General features: G+C 41.1%; 1 protein-coding gene across 1 annotated transcript in view; it reads left to right on the forward strand.

The window, feature by feature from the left end:
• Positions 1 to 299: 299 nt before the first annotated feature.
• LOC136865955 (nose resistant to fluoxetine protein 6) overlaps positions 300 to 20822 on the forward strand; it is a 123022-nt gene continuing 102499 nt past the window's right edge. Inside the window, exons 1-2 of the mRNA XM_068226573.1 lie at positions 300 to 631; positions 15041 to 15222. Coding sequence (XP_068082674.1) covers positions 343 to 631; positions 15041 to 15222 — 471 coding nt within the window. The 5' untranslated portion in view covers positions 300 to 342. The remainder of the gene's footprint in view (positions 632 to 15040; positions 15223 to 20822) is intronic.

The following is a 20822-nucleotide window of genomic DNA, read 5'->3' on the forward strand; positions in this document are numbered from 1 at the left end:
AATTTGGTTCTGGAAAGGTTATTGCATTGATGGTCAAATTTAGTAATTCCTGCAAGATATTATATTTAGATTCAGGAAGTACTGTATCATTATAGAACTGTCCAAGACTTCTGGTAGGGTAGATCATGGGATACTAACTTTTTCAGAACAAATTAAACCTGGTGTATATCTCAACTATCAGGCAGATAAGATTCACAATCGAGCAACGTAATATTCTGAGTCAGGTGTATCGTAATATTTATCAGTAATGATCAGAAATAGCAGGCGAGGTTAAGTCCCTACCTGCCCCCTCCACATATATAGTATGAAGGTTACATTCTTGGATCGTGAACAGTCTTCGTAATGACATCCAGGTGTCTTGTGTGTCTCTGCTTTCTCTTGCTGTGTTTAGGCCGGTCATCAGCACAGAGGACTGACCCTATCAGCATAGCGATTGCTCTGAATGCCTCTAGAGATTCTCTATCACTTCAAAAACTTATTCAAAACATCATTTATAAAGCACAATTATCGACAACCGAAAGTAAATCTGGGTTTTACGCCGCAACGAGCTTGAACCTCAGTGAACCATGCAAAAGTCATTACGACTTCTACAACAAAGAATTACAAAGTATGCAGACATGGGCTCTAACCAGTAAGTACTCCACCTGTTACACTTTGTATAAATAATGTTCATAATATAAAACAGCATCCGTGCTGCTTCACAGCATTCCTTATAAATAGATCAGATAACGTGTCTTGTCATAAAATTGCTCCATGTGCTGTCCGTGTACTTTTCAGATTACTTTTAGTGGGGTAAACACGTAAATGGGATAGTAAATAAGGGATGCAGATCTCTGCACGTGGTTATGAGGGTATTTAAAGGTTGTAGTAAGTATGTAAAGGAGGTAGCATATAAGTCTCTGATACGACCGCAACTAGAGTATGGGACCCTCACCAGGATAACTTGGTTCAAGAGAAAAGCAGCTCGAATTTTTCAGGGTGATTTCCGATAAAAGAGTAGCGTTACAAAATTGTTGAAAAGTTTGGGCTGGGAAGAGTTGGGAGGAAAGAGACGAGCTCCTCTAGTGGTATGTTCCGAGCTGTCAGTGGAGAGATGGAATGACATTGAAGACGAATACGTATGAGTGGTGTCTTTGAAAGTAGGAAAGTTCACAATATGAAGATAAATTTCGAATTCAAGAGGACAAAATGGGGTAAATATTCGTTTATATAAAGAGGGGTTAAGGACTGGAATAACTTACCAAGGGGGCAATAAATTTTAAATTTATTTGCAAATCATTTGGGAAAGACTAGGAGAACAAGAGATAGGGAATCTGCCACCTAAGGGATTGCCCTAAATGCGTATCAGTATTGATTGATTGATTGATTGATTGATTGATTGATTGATTGATTGATTGATTGATTGATTGATTGATTGATTGATTGATTGATTGATTGATTGATTGATTGATTGATTGATTGATTGATTGATTGATTGATTGATTGATTGATTGATTGATTGATTGATTGATTGATTGATTTTACGTGTTAATTATGCCTCAAGGGAATTTCTGTAGATTTCTTCATTGTGACTTTGAGTGTTAATTGACGAAAATATTTCTTGACAATGTGCTTCACGCCCCCACACAGACGACAATGGCGACGATGGGATAGGAAAGGGCGACCACGGCCTTAATTAAGGTAGAGCCTCAGCATTTGGCTGGTGAGAAAATAGGAAAGTACGGAAACCACCTTTAGAGATGCCGACAGTGGGGTTCGAACTCACTCTCCCCCGAATGCAAGCTGACAGCCACTTGCGCGGTTTATACGAAACTATTTTTACCTTTAGAGGTATTATTTTGTGTTTAATTTAGTTTTAGAATGGTTTGAATCGCGTGGCAGTCAGGATTGTCTCGGAAGTAATTGATCTTTTCAAATTATTAAAATTAGTGATAACTGTACGTATTCACACGTCGCGCTCCAGGTATGATGCACATAATTGCAACTCCCATCTGGAATGTTACCAAACAGCCAAGAGAACCTCATAGCTGTGCTGATCTCAGTCATTCTGGTTATTTTATTCCTCACCTCTCACGACCTGCACGTCGATGATACTGAAATTGGACTTAAATGGAATCCAGAGTGTCACAGTTCATCTCAGAGACCCTGAACAGAATGGATTCGACACTAATATTGTTTGTTTCCAATTATTTGTACATGTCTCTTCCTCCCAACCCCGTAGGGGTTCTGGGGGTGTATAACTCCCACAGTATTCTGCTCCACATAGTAAGTCATATGTGTATCATGTTTGATTGGCAGCAATGTTGAAACATACCAACATAATTTCGCTTATTTTGGACTTTCTCTATTTAAAAATTCCTCACCTCTCATGTTTATGGTGGCTAAACTTGGACCTAAATGTCATCCGGATTGTCATTATTCATGAATGGATTGAACACTAATGTAGGTCGTTTTCGATTAGGTTTACGTCACTTCGTCCCTATCTCACCTCTAGGGGTGCTAGGTGTGTGTCACTACGATGATATTTCTCTCCAGATGGCATTAAGTCATATGTGTACCAAGTTTGGTAGAAATTGGAGGTTTGCCTAAAGTCGCCGTCATTTCTCATCCTTTAGCTCCACCGATATCATTACGTAAGCTATTGCTTACTAACTGTGTACAATCCACTAGGTACAGAATGTACTAGGGTAAGCCTTCGCCTGCCATTATTGGAGTGGTCTTTAATTTTAATGCCTTAATTTTAAGATAACTCAAAGTTAAACTGAACTTAGAGACCTATCAATGCCTGATGATTCATTGGTAGTTAATTTCGGCGAAATTAAAACAAACATTAAGCAAATCGGTCCACGAGAACTGACGGGTGGTCTGGTCAAAGCTGTTTATGTTCCACTCTTTTAATACATAGACTAGTGGCCTCGGGCTTCTCCGCAGCATTCCTTAAAATAGGTCAGAAAAATCGTCTTGATACGAGTATGTCACTCGTCGTGATAATGTTTTCCCTGCCATTTTCAATGATTTCATGAACATTTAACACCGGTATATAATAACTGATTCATTTGTAAATGGGTTTATAACACTTCTTTCCATACAATATTCTCTGAGCTTCCAGCATTCGGCCGCATATGCATTTTAATACTTTGAAACGACCTTCCCCGAGATGGTGCAACACACAATTCAATTGGCCATAAATGAATACTAGTTCGGGTAAGTAGACAACCACTTTTTCAAGGGTTTTCCCTCCACTTCGTTAATGGTCGTACAGAAGGTCAGTAGACTTGATAAGTTCCCGTCTGTGCGCACGTCCATGTTTTCTATTAGCAGCATATATTTTTTTTTGCTATTTGCTTTACTGACACAGATATGTCTTATGGCGACGATGGGATAGGAAAGGCCTAGGAATTGGATGGAATCGGCCGTGGCCTTAATTAAGGTACAGCCCCAGCATTTGCCTGGTGTGAAAATGGGAAACCACGGAAAACCATCTTAAGGGCTGCCGACAGTGGGGTTCGAACCCACTATCTCCCGATTACTGGATACTGGCCGCACTTAAGCGACTGCAGCTATCGAGCTCGGTCATATAAGTTATTAGGAACGTTCTGTCATCTGTTAAATATACTCAGAAGCTGCGGAAGGTCAGAGAATTGTATTGTTCCATGATTAGAGGAAGTGTCTACTCTCTGGCTTGACAGATAGGCCTAGTAAACAAATTGTATACCAGAATAATAATTTAAGTGTTAGTCGCTTAGCAACTGGCTAATTACAAAATGTATTGCGGGTTAGGGTAAGCCTTCGCCTGCAATTATTGGAGTATTCATTTAATGATTTGATTTTATGATTACTCAAGGTTAGCTCAACCTGGAGATGCATCGATGTCTCATGATTCACCGGCAGCTAATTCCGGAGAGAATAAAACAAAAATGAAACACACCGACCTAGCTGAACGGACGAACAGATTTTCCAAAGCTGTTTTTTGTAAACTCCTTTCATATATAGACTAGAGGACCCGTGCCGCTCCTCAGCATTCGTTATACATAGGTCAGATAGCTCGTCTCGATATGCCTGTCGTAGTCAATGGCTTTATGAACATATAGAATAAAATGTGTAAGAAGGTCGCTATGAGTGTGGAGTGAGGTACACTTCCACTGAAACAGAAGAGAATCATGATCCACCTGTATTTGGGAAATTAACTTTATCTGTAACAGGTTTGTGTAGGAATGTGCAGTCACACAGATTTCGGTGACGATAAGAGGTCCATATCACTTCCTGCGAGACAAAACTCGTGACGCAGCAGCCTATTAGATCCTTGGGCTGCCAAGGTGGCTGCTGTGTGTCCAGATGGCCTGCAGTTACTGCGGTGCTACATGGTCAGCTACACGATATTATAAGCCTACTGTTTACCTTTCTTCGCTGGGCTCGCTTTCACTCAAATCAGACAGCTCCTCACATGGTCCCAAAATATTTAGTGAGTCCTGTTCCAGCCTTCAGTTTAGAATTAAAATCCCTGGACTGCCCGGGAGTGGAACCGAGTGCCTCCGGTGTAAGAGGTATACAAGCAAAACAACTACACCATTGGTCAGGATTAATTACATGCGGAAAAATGATAAATTGCTCTGGTAGTTAGGACTCCGAGATCGAGACCACAGTGCATTTTTTCTAAATTATTACCTTTACAGGTTCTATTTAGTTGTGATTTTATTCTGCACGGTTGTTAACAGAATATCTTTCTCTTGATTGCTGGGATTGGCGTCATATCGGATTTATATGTCAGCCACAGGCAATGCTAGAAGCTGCTCAACCAATTGAGAATGGGGGTTGCTACATTTCATTAGGGTTTAAAAGTAAATGTACTTGCGTGGGTGGGATAATGGGACCATGACTATATCAATAAACACATCTTCCCTCTAAAATGAATTCCATCTGAGGTATGCACCATTTCATCTCCTTTTTCATGCTATTAAGTTTGCGTGGCAGGCAATACATGTTTACGATATATAGTTCCAAATTCCCGTCGCTCGGAGTACAAACATTTTATCAAATGTCAACAGACGGGAAGGTTTTCAGGCATCAGGTATCACCTTCCTTGAAACTGACATCGACTGTAACCGAATTACACACAATAATTTTGGAGAGAATAGCTGCACTAACTCTGTGACCTTCTCTCCGTAATTTAGTAAACTGCATTTTGAAAGTGCTGTGGAATTAAGTGAACTTAGTACGCTCTATGAATCTAAAGTAATTTTGATATGTTTAGCAGCAATGACGGAGAGTCTACGAACATACCACTAACTGCACATTTTTCACGACATATACGAGTTGTTTTTATATCTTGTAGGAACATAAGTCCGTTTACCTTGCAACCCACACAACAGGGATATTCAGCCTGAGAAGGCCAAAACCCGTTCCACAGCAGTGATAACGACGGATATATTTGCACGGAACGGCTAGGAGTTAATCTGGCAACTTATCCTCCACGCCGTTAAGTGATTATGCATACCTTCCAGGCGTTATAAATGACAATATGAATGGACTTCTCTCCCCACCAGAATGACTGGTCAAGAAACGTTATGTTGTTGCTATAATTTGCTTTGAGTCGCACCGCCACAGATGGGTTTTATGGCGACGATGAGATAGGAAAGGCCTAGGAGTTGGAAGAAAGTGGCCTTGGCCTTAATTAAGGGACAGCTCCAGCATTTGCTTGGTGTGAGAATGGGAAACTACGGAAAACCACCTTCAGGGCTGCCGACAGTGGGATTCGAACCGATCTCCCGGATGCAAGCTCACAGCCGCGCACCCCTAACCGCACAGCTAACTCGCCCGCTGGTACAAAAACGAACACTATATTTATAGTATGAGTTAGCTATTCAGTTTGGGTCAAGGATCTGTGAGCTTGCATTTCGGGAGAGAGGGTTCAAACCCCATTGTAGGCAAACTTGAAGATGGTTTTCCCACGACTTACCATTTTACACCAGGAAAACGGTGCAGCTGTATCTCCATAGAGGGCACAGTAGCTTCGTTCCACGTCCTATCTCTGTCCTATACCATCGTTGTCATGACACTTGTCTGTGATGTGACGTAAAACGGGTAGCAAAAAAGAATAAATAAATAAATAAATAAATAAATAAATAAATAAATAAATAAATAAATAAATAAATCTTACTATATATAAAAATGGATGTACCCGTGTGGAGATTTACCGGTTACCTCAATCGGGCGCGTCCCATTGGAATTGGGGAAGCTCGATGGCTCTGCCACCAGCAGAGTCAGAGGGTAGTAGGGAAATAAAATACCACCGTGAAAGAAAACTGGTCTCTTGCCAGGGTTACGGCGAAGACTGGTAAATGACCAGAAGCCAGAAAACATATTGAGGCAACCTCTAGGGCTAACAACCCTAGTTGTAAAAGGATGGGTACCCGTCCAAAGCAAAGTCAAGTCAAAAAGCATGATGGCAAAACATTTCCAGAAATATACCCCAGGGGGTAAATCTTGGGATAAATCCCTCGTCGTGAACGCCAGAGCTCACGAGTCACGTTCGGATTCTGAGGGAGACTCGACATCATGCAAGGGACGAGTCGGAGCGTCTCGGTGTACCCCGAAGAGTCAAAAAATCAGGCCAAAATCTAAAACCTTTATAGCAACTTTCAACATAAATCCACTTACACAAACTGGCAAGCTGAAAACCCTCATCAAAGATCTTCACGAAAATCAGATATCCATAATGGCCCTACAGGAAACAAGGTACCCAGATGAAGAGATTTTTGAATCCGAAGGCTACCGATTTTTCAAGAGCAAAGCGCAAAGAGGAATCCTCATTGGAGCTGTGATGCTTGGAACCACGTTTGCTGTTAGAACCAAGATCCTTAAATCGGTTGCAAAATTCGAACCTATGAATGACAGATTGTCTATACTCACAATTAAATGCGCGAACAAAACTTACGCCCTAGTTAACGCACATACTCCTACAAACGATGAGAACAAGTCTGATCCAGACGAAGTTGATCATATCTGGGACCCACTGGATGAAAAATTAAACAAAATCCCCAAACACCATGTCAAGCTTCTTTTGGGTGACTTCAATGCCCAACTAGGTCGTGAACAGAAGTACAAGAAAGTTATAGGAAATTACCCTGCTCACAAAAGAACCAATCCCAACGGCAAAAAACTGGTGTCCATTTGCGAAAATCACAACCTGCAGGTCATGTCGACCCACTTTCGCCATCTACCCAGAAAGCAAATGACTTGGCGTTCTCCCGTCCAAGCTCTCGGAGAGTTCCAAACTGATCATGTTGCAATCTCCAGGAGAAACAGCCCTGAGATTATGAATGTCAAGGTAAGAAAGGAATCAATGTGGCCTCAGATCATTATATATCTCTTATCAAATTCAAACCAATTCCCGCAAACACAAGGAAAACAACCAAACAAATCACACGCTTCGACAATGATAAACTTCGGCAAAGAGTCGAGGAGTTCCAGGAGAAGGCTAGACCAAATGACTGTGACTTTAACAACGCCAAGAGTCTCCTTGTTGGGGCCGCCAAAGACGTTGCAGAAATCAAGTGAAGCAAATAGCATGCCTAGTGGAATGGTACCTGCGAATCTGTCCTCCAAGAAAGACTCAATGCGTAGAAACAGTTTTACTCTACGAAATCAGAAAATGATTGGGAAACCTACAAAGCCCAACGTGCCCAAGCAGTTAGGGTGTTCAGAACTGAGAAATGTAAATACGAAAAATCCCTCATTGAAAAGATAGAACAAAACTTTAGGAAGAATGAAAGCAGAGAGTACTACAGAGACTTCAAACGCAAACTCACTGGCTATAAACCACGGCACACTGGCGACGTCAAATGAAGAAAATTGCAGCATTCTGGCAGATTAATTCAAGAATTTACTTAATTGCTCTAAACCGCAAAGCGCCATTGAGACCAAGGAACCCTTACTCAGGTACCAAGATTCCAGACCACCCGACAGAGATGAAATCAAGCGCCGCATTGCCCGTCTCAATAACAACAAAGCGCCAGAGGATGACTCAGTAGTAGCAGAACTATGGAAATATGCCCCAGAGGAATCACTTGATAACTTGCAAGAGCAAATAGACGAAATTTGGAACAAAGAAACACTACCCGAAGTTTGGAACATAGCTTTGATTCATCCATTACATAAAAAAGGCAGCATGAAGAACATCAACAACTACAGAGGAATATCTTTGCTACCCATGACTTACAAAATTCTATCACTTGCCATCCTGGAGCGTTTGGAAGCACAAGTCGAACATCAAATAGGTGAATACCAAGGAGGGTTCAGAAAAGGTCGCTCAACAGCCGAACAGACCCAAAATCTCAAAACGATCATCAGATATTGTACACTAATGTCCAAGCAGTATGTGTTTGTCTTTGTGGACTTTAAGAAAGCGTACGACTCCATTGACCGGGAAGTCCTGCTAAACATCTTAAATTAATTTGGAGTTGATTTGAAACTGCTGGCATTAATTAGAGCCACCCTGACCGATACAAAATCCAAGGTGAAGTTCCACGGATTTCTCTCACATCCCTTTGACATCAAAACAGGAGTCCGACAAGGTGATGGGCTCTCTCCGATACTCTTCAACTGTGTTCTTGAAAAGATCATCAGAACCTGGCGGGTGAGATTACAGGAAACCAACTACAGTCCATTGAGAATAGGAACCAAATCCAAGGGGATAGCAACAGACTGCTTAGCATTTGCCGATCTTTGCTGTTCTCTCAAACGACATAGAAACCGCTGGAGCTCAAGTTGAAATTTTAAAGGAAATTGCCGAACAAACTGGTTTGCAGATATCGTTTGAGAAAACACAAGTAATGACTAACATCAAAGAGGCTCCACCAAAACTCCATACAAAATACTGGGACATCACCCGAGTAGACAAATTCAAATTCCTTGGTGAAATCATCATGAAAAATGGATTGGACAATGAAGCACTTCAGGAGCGAGTACGCAAACTGGAAATAGCCTACTAAACATCCCGCACAATCTACAACAAAAAATGCCTTTCCCAAAACACCAAGATACGTCACTATGAAACAGTTCTGAAGCCAGTAGTTCTATATGCGGCCGAAACCCTGTCTCTAAATGCCAACAAAGGACTCCTTGAAGAACTGGAGGAAAGAGAACACAAAATTGTGAGAGGAATCTTGGGATCAAAGTACAGAAATAGAATCCATCAAAAGAGATCCAACAAGGAAGTCTACAGCAAAATAGAGAAAATTACAGACACAATCAGAAAAAGACGGGCACGATTTTACGGTCATCTGAAAAGAATGGACGTAAGAAAGTAAACTAAAGAAATCTTTCACTTTTTTTTATTCAAACCCCAAAACCACAATTCCCTGGTTTAGAAATACCAAAGAAGACCTGCAAATGCTACATATCTCAGCTGAAGACGCCCTTAACAGAGATCTCTTCCGCAAGAAAATATTGACGAACGGGCTAAACCGAGACGAGCAGCCGAAGAGAAGACACCGTGCCCCTTGGGCAGAGGAGCGTAAGCAGGCCCACTCACAAAGTATGAGGCCAAGTTCAGTGTCAAATGCAACAAGACTTAACGTGGTCCTTGATGGCCCCAGCGAATTATATATGTATATAAAATGGATGTATGTGTGTATGTGTGTAAATGGCACATCTCCTCCTAAACCACTTAAGCAATTTCAACCAAACTTGGTACACTTATGATTTACTATCCGGAGACGAGCACTGTGGGAGTAAACCATCCGTAGCTCCCTTAGGAGTGGGGAGTCAGGGGGGTCAAGGTATAAAAAAAATTGAAAATTGAGGTAAATAGTGACATTCCCGATTTTTTAAAAGTCAAATTTCTGCTCCCATTTGGATGGGGGGCGAGGGGGGCCTGATGATGTATGTATGTGTGTAAATGACACATCTCCTCCTAAACCACTGTAGCAATTTCAATCAAATTTTGAAGATATATTATTTGCTAACTGAAGACGAACGCTGTGTGGGTAAGCCACCTCTAGCCCCCATAGGGGTGGGGGTTAGGGGGTTCAGGTAAAAAAATAATCGAAAATAGTGTCGAATCCGTAGTTTTTGGGCTCGCTGAGGTGAATAGTGACACTCCGGATTTTTTAAGTCAAATTTCTGCTCCCATCTGGGTGGGGGGTGAGGGGGGAATGATGTATAAAATTAAACGAAACGAGTGTCGAATACATAGTATTCGGGGTCGTCGAGCTGAATTGTACACTTCGGATTTTTAGTATCAGGAGTCAAACCACATGGGGGTAAGACAGCCCATGAAACCTCAGGGGAGGCGGGGGCAGGCAGGGGGTCAGATATACAAATTAACGAAAATAGTGCCGAATCCATACTTTTGGGGGTCGCTGAGATGAATAGTGACACACCGGGTTTTTTAAGTCCTAGTTTAGCCCCATTTAGGGGGTGAGGGGGAGTGATAAATAAAGTAAACGAAAATGTATGTATGTATGTATGTATGTATGTATGTATGCATGTATGTATGTATGTATGTATGTATGTATGTATGTATGTATGTATGTATGTATGTACGTACGTATGTATGTGTGTAAATGACACATCTACTCCTAAACCACTGGAGCAATTTCAATCAAATTTTGAACACTTATTATTTGCTATCCGGAGACGAGCACTGTGGGAGTAAACCACCTCTAGCAGACTTAGGAGTGCGGGGTTAGGGGATCAGGTAAAAAAATAATCGAAAGTAGTGTCGAATCCGTAGTTTTTGGGCTCGCTGAGGTGAATAGTGACACTCCGGATTTTTTAAGTCAAATTTCTGCTCCCATTTGGGTGGGGGGCGAGGGGGGACTGATATATAAAATTAAAAGAAAATAGTGTCGAATACATAGTTTTCGGGGTCGTCGAGGTGAATTGTACACTCCGAATTTAGTATCAGGAGACAAACCACGTGGGGATAAGACAGCCCAGGAAACCTTACTGGGGGGCAAGGGGGTCTGATATACAAATTAACGAAAATAGTGTCGAATTAATACTTTTCGGGGTCGCTGAGATGAATAGTGACATTCCGGGTTTTTTAAAGTCCAAGTTCAGCCCCTTTGGGGGGTGAGGGGGGAGTGATAGATAAAAATAAACGAAAATAGTCTCAAATACATAGTTTTCGGGGTCGCCGAGGGGAATTGTACACCACGGATTTTAGTATCAGAAGATAAACCACGTGGGGGTAAGACAGCACAGGAACCCTTAGGGGCGGGGGTGAGGGGGTCAGATATACAAATTAACGAAAATAGTGTCGAATCCATACTGTTCGGAATCGCTGCGATGAATAGTGACACTCCGTATTTTAAGTATCAGGAGACAAACCACGTGGGGGTAATACACCCCAAGAAACCTTAGGGGCAGGGGGTCATGGGGGATCAGATACAAAAATCATCAAAAGTAGTGCTGAATCCATACTTTTGTTGATCACTGAGATGTATAGTCACACTCCGGAATTTTTTAAAGTCCAAGTTCTGCCCCCTTCGTGGTAGAGGGCGATGGGAGAGTGATATATGAAAATAATGGAAAAGAGTGTCGAATCCATAGTTGTCGGGGTCGCTGAGATGAATAGTCAGAATCCCGATATTTTATAAGTTCATCCCCCTTTGGGGTGGTGGGCGAGGGGGGAGTGATGTATAAAATTAATCGAAAATAGTGTGAAATACATAGTTTTCGATTTCGCCGAGGTGAATTGTACACTTCGGATTTCTAGTATCAGTAGATAAACCACGTGGGGGTAGATCACCCCAGGAACCCTTAGGGGCGGTTTAAAGTTCAGCCCACTTCGTGGTGGGTGGCAATTGGAGAGTGATATATAAAAATAAACGAAAATAATTTTTAATCCATAGTTATTGGGGTCGCTGAGATGAATGGTGAGACCCCGGATATCTTACAAGTCCAAGTTCAACCCCCTTTCTGGTGGGGGGTTTAGAGGGATTCAGATTTAAAAATAATCGATGTAGTGTCGAAGCCGTAGTTTTCGGTATCGCTGAGATGAATAGTAACACTCCCGATTTTTTAAACTCAAATTTAGTCCCTGTTGGGGGGAGGGGGAGTGAGATATAATAATAGTCGAATATACTGACTAATCCATAGTCTTCCGGGTCGCTGAGATGAATAGTAACATTCCGGATTTTTAAAGTCAAGCTTCAGCTCTCTTTGGCACAGAAGGTGAGAAAGGATGAAAAAATAAATTGTCAAAAATCCCCCCTTTGGCATAGAGTGTGAGAAAGGGTGAAAAAATAAATTGTCAAGAATGCCCAAGGTAATGGACGTGTGTATGTTCCAGTATGACTTTCAATTTTGACTTACTACCTGGAAAACGCATTGTGGGAGTAAGACGCCCCTAGAACCACTTCGGAAGCGGGTGAAATATATAATCCATATTACTAAATAGAAGTCAGTTTGGCGCGATCTATATATACTGTACTATACATATATAAATTAAGGCATAAAAATGAAAACAGATGTGAAATAATGAGGCCATTCTAGGCATCCTAGAAATTTAAAACTTGGTACAAGACAACCTGATGACTTCAGGATCCCTAGAAAAATCTAAAACTCTCAAAATTCTCTGAGAGCGACACTTTGGGAGTTTCAAATCTGCATAAGAACACAGTCGGTGATATTTATCCTGAACGGTAACCTATAGGTTTCATGGGCTTAAACGTTTCCTGAAAGTCGTAATTTTTAACCCCCTCTCAAGATGGAAGCACTATTTCCCAGACGAGTTAGAAAACATAAATTTTCAAAATTATCGCTTTTTGCCTGTAAATGATGGAAAATTTACGAGTTGTTTAAAAAATTATTTTTTACCGCCCAAAAATATCGAAATATGGAGGCAATTTTAAATTCAAGGTATTTGGTGGCTAAACGGTAAGTCGTATCACAAAACGAATGGCACAATCTCCGTTCAATTTGGAGTGATCTACAACTTTGGTCCTATGACTTTTTGTCGTATCTCTATCCCTTATGTTAAATTTGGCTCTATTTCTGGATTTACCCAAATTTTGCACTTTGTACACGTATAATTGATGGATTCAGTCACTTATAGAAAAGATGGGATCATCAAATTCTGCACGAATATTGGCCCACCCAGTCAAATTCTATGTTTGAAGCTGTCGCATAAGTATCTGAAAAATATTTCACTGTGTGAAATCCTTACACAAATTTCACCCTATTCAACGTTTCTAGAATAATCTTTCCTTTAAATAGATGAGATACGAGTAAATACCATAGGGCCAGCGATTTCGATAGCTTAATGAGGCCAGAGTCGTCTTTTTATACAATCCGTTTTTCAATATGAATGCACCGTTTAGCAGCAGTTATTCTGTAAAAAGAAGGTGACTATGCATATACTTCCGTATGTCGATCTACATTTATTAATTTAAGTCGATTTGTAGCGATCTAGAAAGGGGTGTGTCTTACATTGTAATTAATGCTTTACAAATCAATACTGACTCTCAGCAGGAGGGCGTCTGCTGTTGTAATCAGTACTCCCCACATCGACTTAAACTAGCAATAGGAATAGGGTAGTTCTCCAACGCCTGTGTACCATTGTAATGCATAATTCCCTTCTTGATTTGACTAGCAGAAGGCAAGGGAGCATGCAATTTTTTAAAAACTCTGTTACCTGATTATCTTTATCATTAGGTATAGGTGCCCCCGATTATAAACAAATTTACCCATCAAAATGTAACTGACGTTACGCATAGTGATTTGCGGCAGACAAGTGGACCCGTCGTTATCATCATAACTCTGCCACTCGCACTTTACATTGGAAACAACGTCTGCGGACCTACCTATGCTTTTTCTCGGATAACGCCAAGAGACATGCAATTAAATTCTTTTAATTCACTTCATGTACAGCAGTTTACTTCGATATCCGTATACATTGTAGAATACCGTAGTGAAGCACGGGTACATTTACTAGTAAATAAATAAATAAATAAATAAATAAATAAATAAATAAATAAATAAATAAATAAATAAATAAATAAATAAATAAATAAATAAATAAATAAATAAACAAATAAATAAATAAATAAGTAAATAAATAAATAAATAAATAAATAAATAAATAAATAAATAAATAAACGAATGCATAAATAAATAAATAAATAAATAAACAGTTAAATAAGACTCCTATGTGCTGTATTGGTTAGTGTTATTAGATACCAGCCACAGAGCCCCGGGTTCGATTCCAGTCTCTGCCACGAAATTCGGTATGGGATTTCAATTCCCACCTCAGCCATCCTCGAAGTGGTTTCTGTGGTTTCCCACTTCTCTAAGTAAGTGCCCGTTGGTACCTAACTTAAAGCCACTGTCCCTTTCTTAACTCATTCTTGTCTGTACCTTCCGAACTTCACATTCCCCAGCAAGGTCTCTGTTCAGAATAGCAGGTGAAGCAGCCTGGGCGAGGTACTGGTCGTCCTTCCCAGTCGTATCCCCCTGAACCAAAGTCTCAAGCTCCAGGGTACTTACGTTAAGGCGGTGGAGGTGGGATCCATCATTGAATTGGAGGGAATGTTAAATTCTGGAGGGTGAACGAGTTAAGAAAAAAAGAAAGAAAGAAAATAAATAACAAGTACTATTCCACAGCAAACAGACTTTGAGTGAAGCAACAATAATCGCCCCCTACCTTTCAGTCACAGGTCACAACACCGAAGAAAATTCTCCATATGCTCTACGATGACGGGTACACGTTACAGGTTGAGCTTCTCTCCCACAGCACCAGTCATTGATTGATTGATTGATTGATTGATTGATTGATTGATTGATTGATTGATCGATTGATTGATTGATTGATTGACTGATTGATTGATTGATTGATTGATTGATTGATTGATTGATTGATTCATTCATTCATTCATTCATTCATTCATTCATTCATTCATTCATTCATTCATTCATTCATTTAACACCAGGCCTGCGGTGTTCGAGCTTCTTGGCTGTCCCATCAGTTATTTACACTGTCGTCAGCGTTATATTGTATTTGGGCGACACTTATATTTGGAATTTCATGTTCTAGTGTCGGATTCCTCCACGAAGTTCCCGCCGTCATCTCTCCTGCAAGGAGCCACGACCCACTTGGGAAATTTCGACGAATGTATCGACATACGTGACATAAAGTGGACTGAGACGAGTTCCTTCCATGGTCAGCACTGCCTCGCTGCCCACAAGTTCAAGAGCAAGGCGTCTAGCAGTAGAGGGGTGAGTATTATGAGACCACTGGTAGTGTTAGTATAACGTTCCACCCCTCGACATCCTCAGTGCAGTAGCGATAGGTAAAGCGTTCTAAAGTTGGGAACTCAGGCAATGATGCCTTAACTTATTTAACTTTAACAACTTTAGGAGAGATTGCACGTTGATAAATTTGTCAAATTTTGGTATCATTATCTCAGGACCTGTACAAGATAAGAATATAGATGTTTGTGGCAGGTTGCGCAAAGCTTCCTCTCCAAATTAACATTTGTGTAACAAGACAATTTGCATAACTTATTTTAAATTACACAGATCAAAAAATTAGGGGAACATGACTTGTAACGTCTGGTATAAAATTAATTTGGTAGATGGGTTGCCATGGTCGTACAGCATACCTTGAGATCTTAGCTACTTAAGGTATGTCAATTTGAAGTGATACTCCATATGTAGGCGTAGCCATGCATTAGACTGTCAGGTGACCCCTCAAAATGAAGTGAATAGCTATGCGTCCGTGTGTCGTTGTGAGGTACACAGACTATAACGATCATTTGAGCATGTTGTACGTCAACCAGCTCATCACATGAGACATCCTTACGAGGTTCAAGTCGCAAGGGCTGTCACTTTGATCCAGAAAGGATGGACTTTTCGTCGTGTTGCTTTGGATCTCAATGTCTCTTCGTCAGTTATTAGCCGCTTGCGGAATCTACAGTGGGACAGGCCACTTCACAAGGAGGGTTGGACAAGGTCGTGGACGCATGACAACCCACAGGATGAATAATATCTGACCATCTGTGCGTTGCGGCATCGTTCAGCAACTGCCAGACAACTGTTACAAGATCTCAGGAGGGTCAATGGAAGCACGATGTCTGACCTGACAGTAAGGATGAGGTTAAGAGAAGTACCCTTACGACCCAAACGTCCTGTTCGAGTGCCCCATTTAACGCAGAAACATCGCGCAGCTCGCCTTCGTTTTTCCAGTACCAACGTCAACTGGCAACTTCGCCAATGGAGATCTGTGTTGTTCACAGACAAGTCCAGATTTCCCCTGACACAGCGTGATGGACGTCATGGTGTATGGAGACGCTGTAGTGAGCAGTACATGATAAACATTGTCAAGGAAGGCGACCGATTCGGACAAGGTTCTGTGATGGTGTGGGGTGGCATCAGTATTGATGGCTGTACGGATCCTTTCGTCCGTGGTAATCTTAACGCTGCGGGGTACATCAAGCAGATACTGCTACAGCATGTGTTATTTGCTGCATACGGTTTTGGCCCTGAATTCGTACGCATGTACGATAATGCCAGGGCTCACGTTGGGCATATCACCAGAGCTGTATTGCGAGAACTGAACATTCAAGAGGTGGAACGACCAGCACGAGTCCTGACCTTAATCCTGCAACTGGTCTATGTCTCTCTCTCTCGTAGTTCGATCAGCTGTTGGGAAATCAAATCAAACTTGAGAGAAGACTCCGTGGGCGTCCTGTTCCACCGCAAACTCTCCAAGACCTCGAACAGGTTCTCGTTGAAGAATGGGACCTATACCGCAACGTGACCTCCGTCGACTTACACAAAGCATGCCACGTAGGTGCCAAGCTGTGATAAATGCTCGCGGAGGACATACACCATACTGAAGCTGTCCAACTGCGATAAAAATCCACCCTGGAGGAATGTTATTGCTTTGTTTCGCCCCTATTTGGACATTTCCGATTGTGTTCTGAAAATGAACGCGAATCCATCGATGTTATTTAGGTTATTTAGGTTTAGTTAGTAATATACCTGGGTGTGAGGTATTACACCATTTCATGTCCTTAAACCAGACTAACTCAGGGAATAGGTAGAGCGCGCTGTGCTGTCCGAAAATGGGCTGAAAATCTCTAAATAAACTGATGCTAACGAGTATATGGACTGGAGAAATGGAGGCATATCGTGAAATGAGAAATATTTATAAGGGGTAGCATGGATTTATTGGTCCCAAAACATAAATACGGTCCATACTGATTCCATAAAAAGACGAGTTAAATTATATTTATAGACCCCAATCGGTCATTAAACTGTGACAGGCGCATGAGAAAAATGCATGACATTAATAAAATCAAGCAAATAAGCGGCCAACGACCCGAAAAAAATTTACAAAATATATTTACATGGGAAATTGATCCGCGTTACGTAATAATTTGTAGGTGCGCCAGATGAGTTACAAAATCCTTTTTTCCCGGGGGCATTCATGTGGAATTGATTATGTGATGTTCCTGGAATGCTAATACACTAGTACATTATCTACCACACTATATTTACATTCCGATATATTCAGACATATATAATAAGCACTTTGGCACAGGGGTGGCTTCCTTATCTAACTTATAAATAACACTGAATCTACTGTATGAGCCCGCACTCATATGCAAAATTATACCAGGCAGAACTGGTTACCAACAAAATTCTGCCATCGAGCTGATAAATCCATAATTAAAACGACACAGGACATAATAACAACAACAGAAAGACACACATGCATGGAAAAAATGTATACAAATACAAAAATATATATCTCGTGAATCGAACCCAACGTTATCAGACTTCGTAGGGATATGTCTGAATAGAGACACAACTGGTCTATGTCCCTCTCTCGTAGTTCGATTAGCTGTTGGAAAATCAAATCAAACTCTTTGACAGGCAGGGAAGAACAGTGGTCTGGGAGATCTAACGGAATCTCATAAATTAATTTCACGAGACACGAGGGAACATCGGTGCTCAGCTGTCAGAAGGGCACATACAATGCTGCGGAGCTCACACAAGGAGGCAGGCCTCTCGGCCGCAATTATTCCTCAAACACAAGGTAACCAATATTTTATCACATTTCTTCGCTCAGCTGACGCTTTCTGAAGCAAACTCAACAGCTGGATAATTATCGCCCACTTCAGACAATGCTGCCAGCAATAACACGGCATTTATCTCCTATTTACATACATTTGGCCCCTAATTCTTCCCTCTGGCATTTCAAGCCCTTCATTTTACATATCCTTTGTTGATTTCCGCATTTTTTCCCAGACTTGCTTAATTAAATGACCCTCTTCTGACACAACGTTGGACACATTGCCACTGCACATCTTGTAGTTACTGAAATCACACATATCATATGCACAGAATGTAACTTGACTAAATTCATATATATATAACTCTCACTAATTATTTCAACGCATTGGGCGTATAACCGGTTTGATGTTAAGGAACTCTATCCGATATATCTTTATGAAAATGACATGAAAGTAAAACAGAAATACACTGAACAAGTAAATAAATCCAACACTCATAATCCTAATATTTTCCCTCTATTATATCTATCTGCAATGCATATACACATCACCTGGGCTATGTCATGCACCCCAGCACTGGCCAAGCATTCAACGTCAAATAAACTAAAGCAATACTCATGCCATCTGCCTGACTAATTAAAACAATCATATTGAAAATTTGCCTATCCTAATGTATTAGCGCTTATGGAAACATGCTTAAAATGGAAATCATACTCATCCTTTGCAGCTAGTCGTCCTTCACCCCAGATTGCATATCCGCTGTCTCTCCACTGCTAAGCTCATCGTGACAGTGGTGAGCGAGGGTTGAATGGTCACGGTGTCGACTCCAGGTACAGCCATAGTGTCTTCTTCACGTCCCTGGAAAAGTCTGCAATGATGCTGTGGATTATGATGTCCTCTTCAACCGCGTATGCGTGCACGAGTGTACAATGTTGACGCTAATGGTAGACTACAATTTTCTAAGCCTACGCTCAAGTAATCAGTTCCGACTCGGGCGTCATTAGGTTAACCGTCTGGGCCCAATCAACATTAGTCTTTCTTTGCGGCTCAGAACAAGCGAAACGCACACGATAGTCTCATAACTCGCGAGCGCGTACCGACTTGATATACCGGATACTGTTCGACTTATACTTAACTTGCAGACCTCGAGCTGTTACTATTCTCAGATTCATGAAATTATTACATCCGCTCGGTACCAAACAGCACTAGGTACTTCAAATTATTTGAATTTGATCCATACAAAGAAAAATCACCTCTGACACACAACGTGCAGTTCACTGAAAATACTTCTGGCGAATGGGGCCGCTTCCCACTACCATGGTTGTTTAAATACACACGCTGTCCTTTTGTGACCTCAAGGGAATCCCCGAGTAACAGAGGCGATGACTCGTAACGGCTCTCGTTCAGCCCCAACCACTTTACGTTCTAATAAGTTTTAATACCACAGCGCTCAAGTAGCAATCATTTTCACACAGAAGTGAATGATAAATCAACTTCCAAGTGTTCATTAATTCGCACCTGTGGAATTTTATCTTGGTGGGGAATATTTCTGTATAACTTCAGAGATCCCAGTTCTGTGAAGATGAAGTTTTTTTTAAAATTGATTTGGCTTTAGATCAGTTACAGACCAAACAGCCACCTGGATATTACAGTACGCTGGTTTGAACTTTGCAATTCATTACAAGTAATTGTCACAGTGTGAAATATATACATATACATATAAAAGACATAGACGTTGCACATCATTACATTGAAATCACATAATTTCACAAAAAATCAATCAAATTTGTAGACAAGTTGTTGTTAAATAGTTCCCAATAATAGTATACACTTTTCTGTTTTTGGTCGCCAGTAGTGTATTTACACAGGTTGGTAACTGTTGCTTATCGTGAAGCAGAGCTGTAAGAAACACATTTTGTTGTTGGTGGTAATGAGCACATGCAAAAAAGAGATGGTTTAGGTCCTGAATCGACTGACCATCACAGGAACGGTATGGTGTGTCCACTACGTTGATGCGATAAAGGTGACTTCTAAAACTTCCGTGGTTGAAGCGCATTCGGGTGATAGCCGAGATGAATCGTCGTTGAGTGTTCCATTGTGCAAACCAAGGACGTCGCGGGGGATTCTGTTCAATCGTTGAGTAAAATTTACCTTTCTGGCTCTTTGTTTCTTCCCACTTCTGTGACCACTGACTATAGGCTCGTTGGAACATAATCACTGTATAATCCATGAAGTTGCTGGGAGTATTCAGGACCTGTCCACTGACACATGCTTTCTTCGCTAAGTCATCTACATATTCATTATGTGGTATCCCGATGTGGGCTGGTACCCATACGAAGTTTACTCTTGAACCGCGTCTTTGGAGTTCATATGCTTTTTGAATAATACTGATATGGTAGATATTGGGTTTCTGGAGGATATGCGGTGTAGATAGTGTGGAAAGGACGCTCAATGAATCTGTAAGGATAGTGATACTCTTACGGTAGAATCGTCTGGCATATTTGAGCGCTTCTATAATGGCAATAGCTTCTGCTGCATAGATAGAAATATGTTCTGGCAAACGAAAACCTTGAGCTTCATGTTGATCAGAACAATAGAATGCACATCCTACGCCACTTATTGGTATTTTTGAGCCATCAGTATAAATTTTAACAGACGAAGGATACCGGAGAGTCAAATCCTCTTGACATAACTGCGCCAATCTGTGATCCTTTTGTAGATATGTTAGTGATCTGTCCACTTCCATAGGGCATATGCAGTGTTCAAATGGAATGTCATATACGTCTGCCACACTCT

Source organism: Anabrus simplex, chromosome 3 (assembly GCF_040414725.1).
Source record: "Anabrus simplex isolate iqAnaSimp1 chromosome 3, ASM4041472v1, whole genome shotgun sequence".
NCBI classification, from domain to species: Eukaryota; Metazoa; Arthropoda; class Insecta; order Orthoptera; family Tettigoniidae; genus Anabrus; species Anabrus simplex.